At 48.5% G+C, this 20,630-nt stretch overlaps 1 protein-coding gene across 7 annotated transcripts in view; it reads left to right on the top strand.

Annotated features, from left to right (window-relative positions):
* Positions 1 to 20,630, top strand: part of SIK3 (SIK family kinase 3) — a 253,728-nt gene that overhangs the window by 222,284 nt on the left and 10,814 nt on the right. For 2 of the 7 annotated variants that reach the window (XM_082629686.1, XM_082629688.1), the window contains exons 8-21: positions 237 to 347; positions 592 to 735; positions 1,168 to 1,245; positions 1,356 to 1,465; positions 2,835 to 2,988; positions 3,258 to 3,413; positions 6,575 to 6,645; positions 8,872 to 9,015; positions 12,799 to 12,949; positions 13,680 to 13,805; positions 14,070 to 14,155; positions 14,596 to 14,705; positions 15,702 to 16,041; positions 16,780 to 17,471. In XM_082629686.1, coding sequence (XP_082485812.1) covers positions 237 to 347; positions 592 to 735; positions 1,168 to 1,245; positions 1,356 to 1,465; positions 2,835 to 2,988; positions 3,258 to 3,413; positions 6,575 to 6,645; positions 8,872 to 9,015; positions 12,799 to 12,949; positions 13,680 to 13,805; positions 14,070 to 14,155; positions 14,596 to 14,705; positions 15,702 to 16,041; positions 16,780 to 17,471 — 2,473 coding nt within the window. Of the gene's footprint in view, positions 1 to 236; positions 348 to 591; positions 736 to 1,167; positions 1,246 to 1,355; positions 1,466 to 2,834; positions 2,989 to 3,257; positions 3,414 to 6,574; positions 6,646 to 8,871; positions 9,016 to 12,798; positions 12,950 to 13,679; positions 13,806 to 14,069; positions 14,156 to 14,595; positions 14,706 to 15,701; positions 16,042 to 16,599; positions 17,472 to 20,630 lie in introns of all 7 variants that reach the window. The other 5 variants (XM_082629683.1, XM_082629684.1, XM_082629685.1 and 2 more) reach the window with 3 other exon arrangements.

Below are 20,630 nucleotides of genomic sequence, written 5' to 3'. Positions count from 1 at the left end.
CATTCCTTTCTTTGAACCACTGTAGCCATCCCGGGTACCCCAAGGAGCTCAGGAAAATAGTGGCCTTACGATCTTACCTGCTCCTAGTTGAGTACCCAGGGCTTTCTTGCTTAGGCTTTGTCTGAGGCCAAAAATATCCCAAGCTAGGCAGCATGGAACAGCTTGTTCATTATATATGATATGCCATCTTGACATGGTTAATTGGGAGTTAGATAGCTTGCCTTTCTTTGTTACAGTTAATAGCCGAATGCCAGCAGCTGAAGGAAGAAAGACAGATGGACCCCCTAAATGAGGATGTCCTCTTAGCCATGGAGGACATGGGACTGGACAAAGAGCGGACACTACAGGTATCTGTAAATGAGTGGAGGACAAGGTGGGGGGTCGTTCTACTCCCTCTGTCCTGCCTTTTCCATTCTTCCTCCTTCCTGGGAACTTGGATCTTTTTGTTTCTTCCTGTTCTTCTTCCTCTGCCCCTGTCTGGGCCTCGGAAAGAAGGCGCTTTGGTCTTCTAATGTTACTATTAAAAGCGTTTTGGTCATTGACATGCCATATCACCCAGGTTTTTTGCTCTCTCCCCTTTTCTCTTGGTAGTCATTAAGATCAGATGCCTATGATCACTATAGTGCAATCTACAGCCTGCTGTGTGATCGGCATAAGAGACACAAAACTCTGCGTGTTGGACTACCTCCTAGCATGCCCCGAGCCATGGCCTTTCAAGCACCAGTCAACATCCAGGTGGGCAATAACTCCGGTGACCAGATTCAGGACAAGTAACATGGAGGGGGGTTGGTTAGCCATTGCTCACTAACTCTAGGTCACGAGAGTTCCTATTCTTCCGTACCTCTGTCCCACCCCGGCTGTCATCTCTTGCTTTGTCAGAGGTCAAGCAAAGAACTGAACCTTTCTTTGACAGAGAGGATGGAAGAGTATCCCAGTACTTGGGAGGGACAACAATAGTTGAATTTTTTTTTTTTTTAAAGAAACAGCAAATCATTGAGAGAGACTGTCCTCTCTAAAGAATGCTTCCTGGTAGCTTCTAAGGGCAGAGGAACCAAAGACTCAGAGGTAGAAACATACAGAGTTTAGCAATCAAGAATGCTTTGCAAGCCTATCGTTATTTCCCTCTGGTACTGAGGAATGTGTGTATACGTGCGTACTGCTTTCCAGGCGGAGCAGGCTGGTACCACTATGAACATCAGCGTTCCCCAGGTGCAGCTCATCAACCCAGAGAATCAAATCGTGGAGGCAAGTAGCACCCTCTGATAGCTGTCGGCTAAAACGGCTTTCTTGCCCATAGTCTTGCTGCCTTTCCTTACTTCTTATTTCTAATTTGATTGTGTTTCTCTCCTCCTCAGCCGGATGGGACGGTGAACTTGGACAGTGATGAGGGTGAAGAGCCTTCCCCTGAAGCACTGGTCCGCTATTTGTCGATGAGGAGGCACACAGTGGGCGTAGCCGACCCTCGGTGAGTATCTGCCCGATTAACACCCGGGCAGAGAATTCCCACTGACTTTGAGTTCCTACCATGGCACATTTTCCCCACTTCACTGTATCTCCCAGATGAGATCTAATCCAGTGGCCAGGACATGTTTTTAACCCAGTTCAGGGTCCCTCGTAGATGAGACTGGATTTGACTAAAAATCACAGAGCTGTCCCTCGTGGATGGTGGGCTGAAAGCCACCATCGCGGCAGGTAATCGCAGTACTTTGGTGAAGAGCATACATAGCATGTCTTTTCCCACAAAGATTAAGGTCTTCTGATCTAAGCCACGTAAAGGTACCCCTGAAAATCCATCCAAGTTTGACAGCCTTTAGAGATGTTGTTTGCTATATATTCTAATGCAAGACTCATCTAAGAAGTGAGGACAAATAGTATGATATAATTTGTATATGTTAAAATTTAAGTAAACCAAAATCCAAAAACACGCCAGATAAGTACCAGTTTCCCCAAGTGTTTCCCCATAACAGTCCCTTAGTGTGCCCCCTGCTGCCCTCACACTGGGGAAGTGGACTGAAGACCAGCTCTCCCGGTTTTGTTCTGCACTTGGAGATTCTCACCACTGAAACAGCCACCCCTCTTCTCTGGCTATTTCTTGTACTGAGGAGTGAAGAAAAGGGTGTGGCCAGGGCTCTCTTGAGAGCTCAGCTAGGGGCAAAGCTAGGGTTCTTTTTTCTCTGAGTTCTCAGTTTCCTAAAAAACCTCCCCTGCCTGCTGGTTTGCTTGCTTCACGTCTCTCATTCTCAGCCTACGATCAAACAGGCAATAGGGGAACATTCTGGCTCCAGAGACTGCGTCAGCTGCAAAGGGGTGGAGCCCTGTGTCACGCTGTTAGTGGAAAGAGCTCTTATTTTAAAGTGTGCGGTAAACCCCACCACTGGAGCTCGACAGATCCACGCTTATCTGCCCATCAGCACTGACGGTACTGATTTCATTCTCCCCCTGGTGAGTCAGTTGCTACTTCGGGCAGCCATTGTTTTAGTGGATGGCCTGTGTCCTCCAGAGACTTGCCATTCCCCTCCAGGCCTTGGAAACCTGGACTGGACTGGGGCCAGCGTTTCCTCTTGGCTCAGAGCCGTTGGTTTTACACGAGTGGTCCGTGAAGAATGGCGATCCCCAGCCCCAGATAGTAAAGTGGCAGAGCGCCAGCTTCCTCACGCTAGGCTCTACACACCTCTACTCGCTCTGGGATCGCAGAGGGAAATACGAACTTAGGAGGAAAGTAGAAAAATAAAACAAAATAAATTGTGCTGAACTTAGCAGTTTCATCACTTTGGGGATATAGGTTGTGAGTGAGGATTGTAACAGAACTTCTCTGTCTTCCTGCTTCCCATCAGCACGGAGGTTATGGAAGATCTGCAGAAGCTGCTGCCTGGCTTTCCTGGAGTCAACCCGCAGGCTCCATTCCTGCAGGTGGCCCCTAACATGAACTTCATGCACAACCTGTTGCCCATGCAAAATCTGCAGCCAGCTGGGCAGCTGGAGTACAAGGTACCTGGAAATGGGAGAGGGCTGGCCCCCAAAGATGCACATCTGAGCTTCCTTTGAGAGACTTTAAGGGACTGTCCCCAGGATTTAAGGGTGTCCTTATAGGGCAGGATGATTTCTCTTGCAAAGCAGCTCGGGTGAGAGGGAAGATTTCTCTAGTCTCCGTCACCACCGCAGGATCCCTTAGCTTCAGGAGGTTAGAGCGCCGCTGTCTTCTCCCCTCCTTTCCCCCCACCTCACCAATCTGTTCCTTCCCACTCCACTCCTGACAGGAGCAGTCCCTGTTACAGCCGCCCACCCTGCAGCTGCTGAACGGAATGGGCCCCCTTGGCCGGAGGGCATCCGATGGAGGCGCCAACATCCAACTGCATGCCCAGCAGCTGCTGAAGCGCCCACGGGGACCCTCCCCTCTTGTCACCATGACACCAGTGAGTTGCAGCACGAAGCCCAACTTGCTTTCTCAGAGGCCTTTGATAAAGAGGTTGTAGAACCCAGAGTCTCCAACCTAAATGTCTGAATTTCTTCTTTCCCTCAATGTATGATGCTCAGTGTCATTCCCATTTTCTTCAGGCTGGTAGAATTTTCCAGAGTTAATTTTTGGTTAACTTCTTCACTTAACCAAATAATTTCCACACTGCAGCCTGCTTCTAGAGGCCTCATTCTCAGGGGGCTACTTATAGATACTTGCATAAAGGGCGGCTGCAGCCCTGCGCTTCAGAGGGCAGGTGGGCGGGTGGGCGGGGAGTTGGGGAGCATTAGCCTCAGGCCTGGCCTTCCTGCAGGTAAGGTTTCCCTGCCAGAGGGCAGCGGAAGCTAACAGTTTTCTCTGGACTTAATTGCTTTTTAGACTGGTTTCCAAAATTACATTCTCACCAAACCTTCCTCCTTTGATTAACACTACCTCACACTTTTGGTACAACCTGAATCACTTGATTATTTGGCTTTCACAAGCTCAAACCTGACAGTTGGTATCTCTCAATCCCAATTTTTTTTTTATATGATGGTCACATTCAGAGGTTCTTTTCTTCCGCTGGGTTCTGTTTATTTCTGATTATTTTTCTGTCATAGGTAAATTCATTCCTTCATTCCTTCATTCATTTATTCATTCATTTAGTCTCATACTACCTTAAGATTGGGTGCTAATTATATCCATAGCCCTTACTGGCTGCTTTAGGGCAGTGCTTCTTAATGTATCTCTAGTTGAGGACCTTTTTTCCCCTTCAATCCATCCATCAGGGATAAATACCTTTGTAAAATAAAATGAAAGTGAATTATTAGAGAAGTAAAACTTTTTAAATATGTGAACTGCAAGGCTAAATTTTATTTGATTCAACAGAAAAAAATTACTCCGTTAAGTTGCTGTAAAGGTTTGTAAATCTTACTCTCTATTTCTTTACCTACCTTATTTTGGATTGGTAACGAAACAGTGTGGACTGGCACGGGTCCACGGGCCACACTTCCAGTAACACTGCTGTCGGGAAAAGGAAAGAATTTATATTCACGGTTCCTGGCCTCACTGAGCTTATAATATGGGACAATAAGATCCACATATGTGAAGTATTGGAATAACAGTAAAGGGCCATATGTGATTAAGTACCAGAGTGAAGACCGTGGACTTGTAGGTGGCAGAGGCACTCGGAGAAGGGCAAGTTCAGTGTAGGCTATGAAGGATCAGGGACAGCCTTATGGGAGGTGCGGTGACTTACTCCGTCTGCTGTAACTGTTTTTGCCAAGGTCACTAACAAGCTTTTGTTGGTAAGTCCACTGGCCATTTTTAATCTTTATCTTTTTGGACCTCCCAACTGTATTAGTCACTGCTGACCATTTTTCTCCTTGAAATATTGTCTTCTTTTACCCCATTCTCCTTGTTTTTTGTTTTCCACCTGCCTCTCCTTTTCAGGTTCCCTTTCTTCTTTTTCCTTGAAGTAGGTGAAACCCAGAGTTCTATCTGAGGCCCTGCTTCCATCTCATTTTAATGCTCTCTCTGAGTGATCTTGTCCGCTTCTCTAATTTCAGTCACTGAGCGGTTCTCCAGCCCAGAATGCTCTTCTGAGTTCTATACTTCTGTATACATGACTACCGACTGCACGAATTTAGTTGGTGGTTCAACAAGTACTTACCATTTTAATTCAACGTGTCCTCAAATGAACTTATCCTGACTGTGTGAAACCTGTTTCTCCCGCCGGGTAACAGTGAACGGCACCGTCACTCTCCTGGTTAGACAAGCTGGGAGTGTGGGTATTATCTTTACTTCCTCCCTCTCCCTTATTCCCCATGTCACACCAGTTACCCAGTGCCTGTGAAGTAAGTATCTTACTGCTTTCCATCTCCACTGCCCTTTCTCTAACTCAAGCCACTGTCATCCTTTGCCTGGATTAGCACAGTGGCCTCCTAACCGGCTTCCTTGTTCCGGCTTGTCTTCTAATCCTCATCACCAGCCATTTTCATGCTGCAACTAAAGCAAGCCAGCTTTCTAAAATATAAATCTTGTAACATCATGTCCCTGCTTAAAATCTTTAGTGATTCACCACTGCCTTTTCTCAAAATAAATTTCTTAATGTGGTATTCAAGGCCATTTATAACTGGCCACAATGTTCCTCTCCTGCCTCATCTGTAGCCACTTCCTGCCTAACCCTGTTCACTCCAGCCTTGTAGAACTGTAGTAAGGGATCTGCTGGAGCACACAGACAATGGAATTATTCCAAAAGTTTGTTTTGTTTTATAATTATTGTCCATTAAAAAATGCTCTTTTGTAATAACTGAGGTTTGATTTTTGCTCTGGTGCTTGAGGCATGGTGATTATGTGAGCCACAGGCTGTGAGTAGCTACCCAGGATATACAGCATTCCAGTCCACAGGCAGATGGGAAGAGTCACAGTAATGCATGCATCGTGGTGGTCCTCATCTCACTTACATGTTTTGGTGCGTAACGGCGATTTTAAAGCATTGAATGGTAATTACACAATTTTATGTTCTGTACTAAAGTGTGCTTTTAAAAAACCAGTATGCTTTTCTGGAGTAAAGGATATCTAAAGTCTGGAAATAGCATTAACATGAAACAACAGGTCAGTTCCTAGACACTCCAGGTAAACAAGCTTCTCCTACATTTTCAGGTCCTCAGACACCCGCAGGCCTTCTCTTTTCTCTTGGCCTAGAAACGTCAGACGCTTGCGACCCCTTCCCCTCCAGAATGCCTTCCTCAATTCCCAAGCGCCCCATGACTGGGTCCTGCTGTTTTGTACTTGTCTGTTTGCCTATCTCTATCCTCCACTAGACTGTAACACAAGGGCAAGAACTTTATTAATTCACATTTAATCCTGGAACATAGTGGGCATTCAGCTATTTTTTGGATGAATAAATGAACGAAGGAAGATGAATCAGAGGAAGAAATTCAAATTAAAATCAACCGAGCGAGGTAAAAATGGAACAATGGAAAGGTATATGAAAGTTCTGTATAACCCAGGGATCCTAGAAAAGCTTTGCAGATTAAAAAAAAGTGACAGAGAGGCCTGCCCCAAGCCCAGTGTCTAGAATAAGAGCTACTGCAGAAGAAGCGCCACCTTGAGCTTTTCCTTCCTGTCTCTCTTCAGGCAGTGCCAGCAGTTACCCCTGTGGACGAGGAGAGCTCGGATGGGGAGCCAGATCAGGAAGCTGTGCAGAGGTAATGTGGCATCTGGCAGTGCTTGCAGAACGTCCTTGGGCAGGCTCCCCCTGCAACCAGCGAAAGGTCACCTCTGCCCAAGGAGGTGGTACAGTGCAGCTTCAACATTTGTGTGGTCTCTTTGCTCAAGCCAGATGGCATGTTCCTCCCCACATGGAAGTAACAGAAGACTACCCAGAAAATTTCATTTCTGTAAGCACCATTGGAAGTCCCCTAAGTGACAGCAATAACCATAAGAACTTTTTCTCTCCTCCCTCCTTCCTTCCTTGCCCCCTGCCTTCATATTGCAACTCTGATAGTATTCACAAGGCCCAAAGCCTGCTCCTACCTGCCAAGAACTGTTACTGAAAAGGAATTGGAGATTTGGGATGACAGTGATCCTAGCTAGTCTGGCCATGGACCGCTGGCATGGACTCTTCCTTTCCAGGAGAATGAATACCTCTTGTACTGTTTGCTGTGTGTTCCTTCCATCCCCTTGTATCAACAAAGAGATATTGAAAAAAAGAATATGGGATTCGGGCCAGGGACAGATGCAAATATCCAGTGTTTGCAGAGATGCCTAATTCACAGAAAACGGCAGTGACCATCAGGCATGCTGTACCGCTCATTTGACCTCAGTTCCAGTAGCCATGGTCCTCAGCTCCATGCATGCCCCCTTGTGAGAGCCGACTCTCTTATTTTCCGGGGAGGGGGGTTTGACCAGAATCCAGCATGTATTTTCCCAGAAATACAGGTGTTCTTCAAGATTATATGTTTTTTTTCCCTTGAGGGAAGTTGAAATAAAATGGTTTTCATGGGCTCTTGGGGAAACTTCGGGTGTTTTTATCAAATGGATATTAAACCACTCATGGCTTACCCTCTGGTAAGTTTGCAGACCGCTAATTACTCTCTAGTCTGTTAACTGTTTTTAGCTGGAATGGGCAAAGTAGTTAAGAATGAAACGAGACCACTTTATAAGACCCGGACGGTTGCTGGCCAGTATCCTTTCCCTACCCCCAGTAGCTTTGTGTGAGAGCTGCTGTTCAAAAAGAGTCTGGTCCTGTGTGGGAAGAACAGTGAAGAACAGGGGTGTTGGCTGGTGGGCCAGCTCCTTCCACGGCGTAGCCGATAGAGGAATCGTGTTGACTTTGTTTTTCTCTTGATGCTGTGGTTTCTATAGTTTGCCAATCACAGGGTGTGTAAAGTTGTACGTGGGTGCCGCTGGTGTCATGAAGAGAAATCGAGAAACTTACTGCCTTCCTACTTTAATTAGACAGCAGTGTTTCATTTCATCTTCTTTGTCTTGCACTTTACTTCCTTCAGCTCCTTCTTTCTTCCTTAGACCAACATTTAAAGGGTAAAATGCCCATCAGTTTTGATGTAATGGAAGGAATAATGCTTCTTTTATTCATGCCCAGTAAGAGCGGCAGTGGTGGAGGGAGTCATCAGTCAGACCAAGGGGGACTGATACCTTATTAATGGTATTAGTGGTGGATCTGAAAGATCTTCAGAAGAAAAGTCATCAGCTTGTCCACTCTTCAGCTTCTGAAACTTCCGTTTTCTTGCCTTGCCTTTTTTCCCCCTAAAAAACAATTCTAAACATTTCATGTGGTTTCGTTTCTTCATCCTTTAGAGAACGTTGGTTCCCTGGGGACAACATCAGTTTTTCTTCTCTGATGATGGAGTTACAGTCATGGGGCATGAGGGAAGGGGTGGTGTTGGAACTCGCTTAGCCCCACATGGAAAGACCTGTTTTCTGTGACTCGCAGCGAGGTCAGGCTCCAACCCTTGGGGCCAGTGGCGTCCAGAGACACGTGCGAAGCCCTTCTGAATATCTCTCTTGGCTCATCTCTAGGAAAAATCCTTAGGGCTCATTTCCTCCGACTTGTAGTTTGGAAATTTGGAGAGAAAAGAGGAATGAAACTAACAAGTAGAAAATAAATTCTTTTCCTGAATGGAATGAAGTAAGGGAAATTGATCCACTTCGTGAGCTACATCTGTTTTCTCTCTTCTCTTAATGGCTACTCTTAGGTCCACAATTCAGCCACTTCATTGGTACGCCAACTTTTGTTGGCCTTTTGGAACATGTTTCACTTTCATCCAGTCAGGGATCTGTTGGCCATCGAGCCCTTTTTGAGCTCTGGCACTGTTTCATTCTGAGTGCTTTGGATTAACTTCTAATGCTTCTTGCTGAGGAATATTCCTGTCTGTCTTTTTTACTATGAAATGTGCTCCTGCTTGTTGCAGGTACTTGGCAAATAGGTCCAAAAGACATACACTGGCCATGACCAACCCTACAGCTGAGATCCCACCGGACCTACAGCGGCAGCTAGGACAGCAGCCTTTCCGTTCCCGGGTCTGGGCCCCTCACCTGGTACCTGATCAGCATCGGTGAGTAGCCACGTGAGCTGTGGGAGCTCCTTGAGGCTCATTGGACAGGCACCCTTCTGGCTAGTCTTACAGACATGGTGACAAGCATCGCGGCTTTAAATAGCATCCTGAACTTACATCTTCTCAACTCCTTAACTAAAGCAGTGCCCAGGGCAATATGAGATGCTTCTTTCCCATTACCTCGTAGGCATGTTTAGTGCCTGCAGGTGATTCTTGTGATTCTAGATGTTGACTTATAGATGAAACTGAACTTGAAACCTGAAAGTGGGTGAAGCTCTTAGAAGGCCAACTGGAAATGGAAGGATTTGTAGCCACATCAGTAGGCTTGACCTTTAATAACCCATCGCCATCAAGAGAATGAGCACTTCTTATCCCGTGACCGCTGAACAAGGAGCTTAGATATCGGGGAAGATACATTCCTCTGTGAGTGGTAGAGCCAAGATAACTGCATCCTCTTGACTCTTGTGCTTGAAAAGTCATCCTTGCAATATTCTGATGGCAAAATCTTTTAGTAGGTCTCTGATACATTTAAAATTCATTGTCTTAAAGAAATAAAAACAAGCATAACCTTTCTTGCCAAGAAAACTTCACAAAATCGAGTTCAAGTAAGCCTCGGAACAGAGGGGAATGACACTTTGCTGGCTTAAGAAGATGATTATCTTCTGGGAACACCTCGAGGACTGAACATCTTAACCTTTAGTCCATTCTGAAGCTGTCCCCAAGCTCAAAGGCCACACTTTCAAAGCCACCACCAGTTGCTAGAGCTTATTTTCTTTCAGTCTTTTTGGGAGGACAGCGAAAAGCAGTCTTCCTTGGGAAGGTTGGGAAGCAGATTCCAAGGAGATTAAGTTTATAAATGTGTTGTTATTCAATCTTGCAACAGGCTCACACTGGCAGTCTTGACACAGTGCTTTTATTGTGTCTAGTTACCCACTGGGCATCAGAGGTAATCAGCAGAGACAGGTGACCTCTGAGCAGACTGAGACTTCATTAGTGCCACGTTGGAACTTAGAAAGGAGGAAGATAAGCTTTTATAAACGACCATGAATAATGTAGTGAAAATGGTTTATTAGTAGAAATGACATTTCTCAAATAAAACTCTGATGGCACAGAAAGACAGTGTTTTTCTAAGGAAAATCTCTCAGGGCCTACACTGTTAGGATACTACGTCGAGAGTACTTTGAGTGATTATAAGCTGCATTTTCCACTCCAAACATTTTCTGTGATTTCTCAATAACTGAGCTCTACACTGTTACCTAATAGACCCTTTATTACTTTGTTTCTCCCTGTTTCTATCTTCCCCTCCTTTATAGCCCCACACTTAATTTTTTCATCCCATGTCAGGGTCTGTTGTTTAGTTTCAGGCCTTTGGGTTCAATCGTTGTTTAATTCAGGTGCTCCTCAGGATGTGTTCTTATGGGGGAAGCATGAAGATCAACACATCTCCTTAGTCTGCCTTTATCAGACCTGATATCCTGTTTACACCTGTTACTAAAGAAAGACCACATTGGCCCACAGCTCCATTTGTGTGGTTTCCACCCTGCCTAGTCACTGTCAAGGCCTTGCGTGCTGGAAATCTGTCTGCTGTCTGTTTTTGTGGGAACACTCCTGGCAGAGGGTTTCCTATGGTCAAGCCAGTTTGAATTGGAATGAATGCTTTATGAGTGACAGATTATGTACGGTGGGGCATTTATGCAACCTCAGCGTATCTCGATGGGGTTATAAAAACATGGCAACGCAAGAGACTGAAGTCAGTCTTCAGGGGAAAAGAGAAACTTTCCCAGGCTATAAAACACTGAAACTGGGAGGCCTGCATAGATTACTGAATTCCTTTCATTTGCTGGAGGAAATGACTCAAGAACAGCACATATTATCTATTCTTCTGGGGTATCATAGGTGAAGTCCAACATGGAGACAGAAGATGGGTCTGACCAACCTTCTCAATGCGGGAAGTGTGTAATTTAAAATTTAAAAAAAATTTAAGTGTAATTAACAACGACGACAACAAAAAACTGACATGAGATGGATTTTATCTAGGTGGGGTGCCAAGTCCCTGTTCGAAGAGTGTAGTGGGAATATCGGCCTAATATGAGGCTGTCCTGAGTTTGCACATGATTTTTGCTAATAAAAACAAAACATGGTTGATACTGTCAGTGCTTCCAAAATGAGCAGCTGCATCAAAAGTGTTCCACTGAATCTACTGTGCTGGGCTGCCGGGGGTGTCGGTCTGTTCACAACCCGATCTTCTGGAAAAGCCATGAAATACCTGGAGCTGGATGCATTGCTCTGAGGGGAGAGAATGTGTTTTGTGCAGACAGACCACATTAACTCCTTGAAGAACATGACTTTCTGAATGAATCAGAAAGATGTCCACTATCAGAATATATTGCAGGTGTAAGAATCAAATTTTAGGAGAAAATAGCATTTGCTTGCTTTAACTCCAAACACCTGAAGTAGAAACAGAAATAGGAAGTATTGAGGAAATACTCCTGAGAGCGTCTCTCACGATCACTGTTTCTGGAGTGCGTCTGCCAAACTCATTTGTCTTTTGTGTTACTGAACCAGATACATGTTCATGTTCGTTTCATCAGCTCCCTACTGTTCAGCTTCAGGTAGAGTCTGAAACAGGAGCCATCGTTAGAGAAGAGAGGGTAAAGGGCTTTCCCCTGCTGCCAGAACTCTCTTGACCCCTCTGCACAGTCACCAGACCCTCCCGGTCCCCCCCTGTCTGCCGCGTTTGAACTCGCTGGTTAACCCTCTTCCTTAGCCTTGGTTCTGCTTCAGTCCAGAATGAGTGACTGGCAAGGTGGTACATCATTTCACCCATGGCTCAGTGTGATGTCATCTCTGCCCTCGACATGAAATCCTGATCCTTTCCATCAGCTGCTGGAATGCTGCCTTGGCAGTCTTTTATCTGCTTACCTCAACCCATCAACATCTCTTTCTGATTAGGTAACAAGTATAGGTGTTAGCTTCTAACTCTGATGCTGTCTTAGGCATTCCTTATCGATAGCTTGTTCTTTCTTTCTGTAAGACACTGGCTGTGTTCTGACTGAGCAGTGGGTCATTTTGAAGGTAATCCACGTGATGCCTCTTTCATTAGCAGGTTGGGAGGGTGCCACTGCTCTGAGAAGTTAACTTTCACAGCAGGGAACCTTATTTGCGTTGACCAGGTACGTGCAGGATCTTGAGGCCCACATTCCTTAAGAATGGGCTGTCTCCATCTGGGGATCACAAGTCCCCATTTTCCCCACTTTAACCTCCACCCTCCGTTTTCTAGCACAAAACCTGTGAATTCCAGGCCAGACCTTTGACCCCACAGTTGACTGTAGTTTCCCTCTGGTCCGTCATACGGAGAATGCTGCTCAGGGGAAACTTCGGGTCAAACCGGTAGGTTTGCTCTAGGTTTCTAAAGGCGCTAGATAGAGACAAGATTATAAAAGCAAGAGTTCCTGTACAGCTGGGCCTGAGGGATACTGTGAAGCTCTTCTCTCTGACCCAGTGTATTTGTAAGAACTGGATGTATTTGATCCCAGGACCTTACCGGGCTTGGATATTAAGCCAACTCAAGGTAAGTGGAAATGGAAGATGGTCACTTGGAGGCCTCTGAAGGGCAGCAGGCTAGGGAAACGACTGGCCTCTGGAGATGACATGGAAGTGGCGTAATGTGCAGGGCTGCACGTGCAGCCAGCCAGCTTTGTGTTCATCTGGAGCAGTGTCCCTAGGTGATTTGGTCAAAAGCCCTGAGTCCTAGCCCCTAACCTTCTCTTCCCATGTATTCAGCTCTACCTACAAGGACTCCAACACCCTGCACCTCCCTACGGAGCGTTTCTCCCCTGTGCGCCGGTTCTCTGATGGGGCTGCAAGCATCCAGGCCTTCAAAGCTCACCTGGACAAAATGGGCAAGAACAGCAGCATCAAACAGTTGCAGCAGGTAATGGACGAGACGGCAGGCGTCTGTGGAGAAGCGTGGGTAACAGAGGCCGCTGTCGCAGGAGGACCCGGGCGCTAAACTTTCTACCCCCTTCATTTCAGCAGCACTGAAGTGTTAGAGGTTCCAAAGCAGATAGCCTCCTGACACTCTGCTTACTTCTTGTTAGGTCCAGCTTTCCCCAGGAAGGGACTGAATTTTCCTCTTGTCTCTGTAGTTCATTAGAGAGGGATTTCTGGGCTTGTGTTTCAGTGGGAGGCCCCAGGGAATGTCCTTCGAAGCAACCCTGGCGTTCCTCTCATGAGTTATGGGCACTGGGTCTCGTTGGAGCCTGCTCTGCATTCTTACCACCTGGCGCACTCTCCAGCTGGTGTGGAATGGCGCTCCCTGAGGAAGGAAGTGCACCTCCAGGCTTTATAAAGGGCCGGCTTCCCTTCTGCCTTCCTGACGACCAAGCTTCGGGTGGCACGTGCTTTGTACACAGATTTCACACTGGAACCTTTGCTTGTGCGCAGGCCATCTTGGCGTTTTCCCTTTTGTCCAGCCAGAACAGAGCGTGAATGTATTTCGTACACAAATGCCTACGTAAATGGGTTAGTTGCTCCTCAAGGACGCTGTTCTTCTGTGTGGCTCCTTCCGCCCGTGAGCCCTGGGGGCGGATCGGCATCTGCTGACATCGCTGCGCGGCGTGGGCCTGGCTGCATCCCGTCTGTATTAACTGCTTTCCCTTCAGGAGTGCGAGCAGCTGCAGAAGATGTACGGGGGGCAGATTGACGAAAGAGCCCTGGAGAAGACCCAGCAACAGCACGTGTTGTACCAGCAGGAGCAGCACCACCACATCCTCCAGCAGCAGATTCACGTAGGCCCCCCTCTTTGCTTTCTGCGGCTGCTGTGCAGTTGGCTTTCAGGCTGATTTGCCTGTGAACTGTGGAGGAGATCCCGCAGGGCAAAGAGAGCTGAGTTACATGCATGGTTGCTATGTTTGAGTAAAGGTAATCAAACCTTCTGATGAACAACCATAGCATAAATCTCGGTCACACAGACTTTCTTCCCTTGCTGAGAACGGCTCTTGTCAATCTTCAAGCTCACGAGTATTTTTTCTCTTTTCCCGCATTTGTTCTAGGATTCGATCGGTCCTCCTCAGCCTTCTCCACCCCTTCAGGCTGCGTGTGAGAATCAGCCCGCCCTCCTCACCCACCAGCTCCAGAGGTAATGAAGCGTGCTGTTGCATGCCTAAGCTGTTGGCCTGACCCTCATGGGCGATACTGACTGACTCTAACGTTCATCTTGGAAGGACCCACTTGAAAAGCAGGGAGGCCAGTGTCAATTTTCGCGGCCCCCTAAAACCCTGGCTTCCTGTGCCGCTTCATTTTCTTAGCCCCGTGAACAAAGTAACCTGACGCCAGTAATCGAGGAGGCCAGACGGAGGCCCACAGTGACCTCTGCCCCCTTGGGAAGTCTGGGGAAATAAGATGTGGACGGCTCTAAGTAGACTGTGGTGGGCGGCCTGTGCATGTCTGTCTAGCCTGGAGTCTTATCAAAACCAAAGAAGTAGTTTCCGCCTGTGTGTCGAATGGCGGAAGCTAACGGCAAGGCCACCCTGCCACCTCCGGAAGCGCGTTTGCTCATCTGGCTCTGTTGTTTTCAAGGTTAAGGATCCAGCCTGCAAGCCCTCCCCCCAGCCACGCCAGCAACCACCTCTTCAGACCGCCCAGTAGCAGCCCTCCCCCCATGAGCAGCGCCATGGTCCAGCCTCACGGTGAGTGCAGAGGTATATGCCGAACCGCGGTGTGCCGCGGGGAGGAGTGAGGCGGAGCCTCGAGTGCCTCAAGCCATCGAGCGGTTCGGGCGGCAGAGTGCCGTAGCGTTCACGGGAGTCTGCCTTGGTCTGACTTCTTCTACCGACTCCTTAGCTGTGAGACCCCAGGCAAGTTAGGTAACTTCTGGGCACCTCCGCTTGCCCAAAGGTGAAATAGGGATACTAATACTATTTACTGAATAAATATATATGTTAAATTCTTGAAATAGTCTCCGGAACAAAATAGGTCTCAGTAAAGGTTGACCGTTAATAATATTTTTCATAAAACCCCCTCCAACTCTACCCAATGAAAGGCGACTACCGGAACCTTCCCTCCTGTCACGCCTGGGTTTGGTGATCCACTGGGCACGTGGCTCCTCGCCTGTGGGTGTTTAGATGGAGGTGAAGATGAGTGTGCCCTAGTCTGTGTGGGCCTTCGGAGACCAGCACTCTGAGCATTTAGGATTCCAAAAACTGAGCATCTCTTAAGTAACGCCACCCAACATAGATCCCCTGGAGAGTTTGAATTGCTCTCCAGGCCCTTCCTACCCGAAGTGGGGTCCCCGACGAGCAACATCGGCGGGAAGAGTCGAATCTCAGATCTCATCGCAGACCCGCTGAATCAGAATCTACATCTTAGCAGGATCCCCGGGCCATTTGTATGTGCATTAGAGTTTGAGAAGCGCTGCCCTGGATCAGAGCTCCTCAAAGAATAATCTATAGACCAGCTTTCAGGCAACTTATTGGAATGACAAATTCCTGGAATTACAGATTACTGAATCAGCATTCCGTGGGTCGGGCCCAGGAGAGCTTGTGTTTTCTCGAGTCCTCTAGAGGAGCCTTCGGCATCCTGGAGTTGGAGAAGCACTGCTCTGGGTGGTATGCAGGTTAAGTGTCCTCACTGGGGCCAGCTGGTAACCCGGGCATCTGGTCACTCTGAGGTTCCTTTCTCTCCAGGTGCTGCATCTCCCTCCCAGTTTCAAGGCTTCCCCTCCCGCAGTGCAGTCTTCCAGCAGCAGCCTGAGAACTGTTCCCCTCCTCCCAATGTGGCACTAACCTGCTTGGGCATACAGCAGCCTCCCCAGTCCCAGCAGGTGACCATCCAAGTCCAGGAGCCTGTTGACATGCTCAGCAGCATGCCCGGGACAGCTGCAGGCTCTGCTGGCCGGGGCGTCTCCATCAGCCCCAGCGCCAGTCAGGTTCAGATGCAGCACCGGACCAGCCTGATGGCCGCCTTCAGCTATGGGCACCGGCCCTTGTCTAAGCAGCTGAGTGCCGACAGTGCAGAGGCCCACAGGTAAGCCGGCCCAGAGTCACCTAGCCATCTCTCCAGGTGACCTAGGTGGGAGGAAGCCCCCTTAGCAGGGCGAGAGAGGAGGAGGAAAGGAGAAGGGTTCTGACTGGGCTGTGCTCATTTCAGCCTTATTAAAATTGGGGTGGTGGGTTTGGGACGGACTTGAAATCTATATATTGACCCAGGATCAAAATGCTAATGAGACAGAGGAAGACAAGGACAAAGCTACCTTACTATATGTCTGCAAAGAAGAAAGTGGCCAATTAGAGGAGTTGGTAAAAATGCCATTTCCCCATGTCTGTTCTTTTAGGATTGTTTCTTTCTCTGTCACCCATATTCTAAGAGATGGGTACATCTTAATAGTTCAAGTGATGTTGCTACCTTCAACCAGAGGGGACAGGTCGGGATGACGCATACATCCCCATCTTCCCCGCCCCATCCACCGCGGTCCTCTGTACCAGCGGGGGCTCCCCACTGAGGAAGCGTGGTAGCTATTCCCCTGGGGAGTCTAGCACACTTGTCACATGGATGCCTGGTACTCACTCCCTTTTGTGTCTGCAGCTTGAACGTGAATCGGTTCTCCCCTGCTAACTACGACCAGGCGCATTTACACCCCCATCTGTTTTCGGACCAGTCCCGGGGTTCCCCCAGCAGCTACAGCCCTTCAGCAGGAGTGGGGTTACCTCCCACCCAAGCCCTGAAAGTCCCTCCGCTTGACCAGTTCCCCACCTTCCCTCCCAGCGCACATCAGCAGCCACCGCACTATACCACGTCGGCGCTGCAGCAGGCCCTGCTGTCCCCGACGCCGCCGGACTACGCCCGACACCAGCAGGTCCCCCACATCCTCCAAGGACTGCTCTCCCCCCGGCATTCGCTCACCGGCCACTCGGACATTCGGCTGCCCCCAGCAGAGTTTGCACAGCTCATTAAGAGGCAGCAGCGGCCGCAGCAGCAGCAGCAAGAGTACCAAGAACTGTTCAGGCACATGAACCAGGGGGATGCAGGGAGTCTGGCTCCCGGCCTCGGGGGACAGAGTATGACAGAGCGCCAGGCTTTACCGTATCAAAACGCTGACTCTTATCACCACCACCACAGCAGCCCCCAGCATCTTCTGCAAATCAGGGCGCAAGAATGTATCTCGCAGGTTTCCTCACCCACCCCCACCCACAGTTACGCTCACCAGCCGGCGCTCGTGCACTCGGAGAGCATGGAGGAGGAGTGCTCGTGTGAGGGGGCCAAGGACGGCTTTCCGGACAGGAAGAACGTGAACACGTTGACCAAAGGTTGCCACGATGGCCCCCTGCTCTTGAGTACTGGCGGGCCCGGGGACCCTGAATCTTTACTGGGAACCGTGAGTCATGTACAGGAGTTGGGGATACATCCGTACCGACAGCCGGCTGCTGCATTCAGTAGAAATAAGGTGTCCAGCCGAGGTAAGAGCCCTGCAAAGTCCAGTCCTGGGCCAGTCTGCCCTCATTCAGTTAACTCAGCAGTATTACCTTTTTTCAGCTAGTACTCTGGGTTCCTAAGAAAAAAGAATTCCTGAGAAGACCTGCAGCACCGTTTGGGGGAGAAGCACGTAGGAAGTGGGTATTTGGTGGGGAAGGGGATCTGTTTTCAAACTTAAAAGAGAGTGATAGACAATTAACATATAGACAGTGCAGTCGGTGAGGTATATTACCTGTTCCCTATACTCATACCGTGGTTCCTTAGAATCCAGAATTCCTCGGCTGTCATCAAAATAGCTAGCTTTAACCTCTGCGGTAGAATAAAAGCCAGCCGGTGCTAAGGAAATAGGATTTAGTGTAAATAGTGTTGAACTAAGAGTCAGGGCCCCTCAGTCCTGGACATGCCTGTGTTACGAATGCAGTGACCTTGTCACTTAACCTCAGGTTCTTATTTCTTCATCTGTGAAAAAGGGCAGGAGGCATAACGGTCCTTTGCAGAGTATTTGTGAAGATTAAAACATACACGTATGTATTTATGTTTATACATAATGTTTGTGTGTGTGACACAGAGAGGGAGAGAGAGAGAGAGAGAGGCACACTTGATCATCTGAATGTACGATGTAAATAATTTGAGGCATTATTCTTACTCTGATCCCTTTGTTAATAAGCTAAACAGAATATTACAGCATCACGAGGGACCCCGTGCCATTTCATTTAGTATCACTGTATAATTAGCTAGTACATGCATTTTCGTTTGGGAGGAGATTGGGATTACCGTCCGTAACTTATACTCAGAACACATTGTTCCCCTCCTGTCATGGCATTCACCCTACTCTAAATCTGGACTGACACCCCTCCCATCGTCACAGATCTTGAAAACGAGTTTCTCCATGAAATATACAACCCCGAAGCTGGGCACTTCTCCCATGTTCCCCTTCTTGAAGCTGCCTGCCTCTCCTGCCCTGTCCTTCTCAAGTCAGCACACAAAACTCAACTCCTGGGGGAACTGGGTCCGCTGGCACAGAGCAGGATGGGAGACCTGGCTCTAGTCAGTTTACCTGCAGAGGACCTGGTGCCTTCAGGTTGTGCCCATTAAGCACGGATAGGGATGTGGTTCCATAAAACTCCAGTTAAATCCTGGGCTTTTGAGCAGATGGGTGCCATCCAGGTTGAGGTCTGCACCAGTCAGACGTATCGTGTCCACCCGCGGCTGCTGTGTTTTTAGGCAGACGTAGGATGGTGGGAGGTTTCGGAGCCAGGCGATATGTGGATTGGCTGACAGACTCGGGGATGTTTAGGCTTGGGGGAAAAATCTCAGGAGACCTATCATACCTGTCAGATGGAAAGGGTATGGGGTCATTTTATGGGGCAGAACCAAGGTCAGGATAGAAGTTGCGGCAGACTTCAGTTCCCTGGGGAAGACCTTCCTGAGAACTTTCCAGAACAGGCTGCTCAGCGGCCTGAGAGCTTCCTGTGGCTGGGAGTGTTCTAGCAGAGGCAGCTTGACGGCATCAGGGATGCTGTGGGAAAGCTTCCTGTGCGAATGACAGCTTTCACCAGAAAAGGAGAAAAGCTGACACTTCCGTAGTGCTTTCCACGTGCCAGACACCAGATGCTGTTCACACATGAATCTGTCTAATCCTCACAGCTCTTGCTGTCCCCATTTTACCAGTGAGACACCTGAGGCACAGATTCAGTGGTCTGCCCCCAGGGCCCACAGCTCGGGAGTAGCACTGAACCCACTTCACGCCAGCAGACACTTGCTGAGCACACGCTGGGTGTGCAAGGCTCGGGGAACGAGCGAGCGAGCGCACAGTGCACACTCCCCGCCCGCACCCTGGATTGCCATGTGTGAAAGTAACCTTTTGAAATATTTTTCTTCAAAAATACTCTCTCTGAATTCCCTTCACTTTTCCCTCCTGCGTGACTCCTATGTACAGGAAGACCAGGGGGCTTGAATTCACCTGTGTCCCCTGATTGTCAGAGGAACCCCCTTTCGGCGGGCTTGCAGGTCTATCTGGTGCCTGAAGGAAGGCAGGACGTGGCTGGTCCAAGTGCTGTGGGAGACCAGGGGAGGGACAGACCAGTTCTCAGTCAGAGCAGGGGCAGGTTTCCCGCAGCAAGTGGCATTTGAGTTGGGTCTTGGTGGATGAAAAGGGTTTCGCCGTTTGGATTTAGGGGAGAAGCATGAGGAAAGACCAGCGGGTGGGAGTGTCTCAGGGACGTTTCTGGGGGGAAGCAAGCTGCCTTGGTCAGTTTGAAGTCTAGTCTACGTGAAGGAGTTTAGTAGAAGCTAAGGGCCAAGGTTTCCTGAAATCCAGAGGCTGATCTGGCTCCAGCGGCTCCCCGCAGCTTTAAATCAGTTCACTTCGCCTCAGACCGAACCTGCAGTCAGGATTCTTTTGACGAGTCCCTCCCACCTCTTCCCCAAGCTGAGTGACTACGGTTACCTCTCCCTCTTCCTCCCCCTGCCTTCTTCCATCCGCCGCCATCGCCGCCATTATCCCCTGCAAGCATCTCTTCTGGTTTCTGGAAGAGCCAAGCCATAAGTGCACCCCTAAAGGTTTCAGCTCAAAACTACCCTGTTCTTGTTGCCTCATGATCAGTTTTGCTTCCCCCCAAAGCCCTCTTTTTTCTTAAATCTTCTTTTCCTGGCCTTTGATACGAGCTTTTCTAGAAGCCCTAATCTTAGCTCCTGCCCTGCTTGCCAGTGTATGGTAGAGAGGATCCTTCCTGTCTCTGCCCGGTTTACTCTCAACTTACCCTTTAACTTAGCTACGGCGTATGCCTTTTCTTGAATACTCTTCACCTTGCCTCTTTCTAATCTCTTTCGACTTCTATGTTGAGACTTTTGGAACCATATATACAATTATCTTTAACAAATAAAGCCCCAAGTTTATTACCCTGTGAGTTTAGAATCCAGTATAGTAAAATAATGCAATAGAGAAAAAATAGCCCAGGGAAGCCCAAAGCCAGTCCAGAGTTAGAGTTAGAATCCCTCTGGGGATGTACCTGTGTGTGTTTAAAACTTCTTCTTATCCTGAAGCGTCCCCATTGTCCTTACCTTAAACCCATGACCACCCCGGCACCTAACCGCTCCTCCCGTCGTGAGGGATGTTAGCTAGATGCCCCCTCCGAGAAGGT

Source organism: Mesoplodon mirus (assembly GCF_964341445.2).
Source record: "Mesoplodon mirus genome assembly, chromosome: 7".
NCBI classification, from domain to species: Eukaryota; Metazoa; Chordata; class Mammalia; order Artiodactyla; family Ziphiidae; genus Mesoplodon; species Mesoplodon mirus.
The sequence above is the reverse complement of the archived record's forward strand: the minus strand, read 5'-3'. Positions and strand labels throughout refer to the sequence as shown.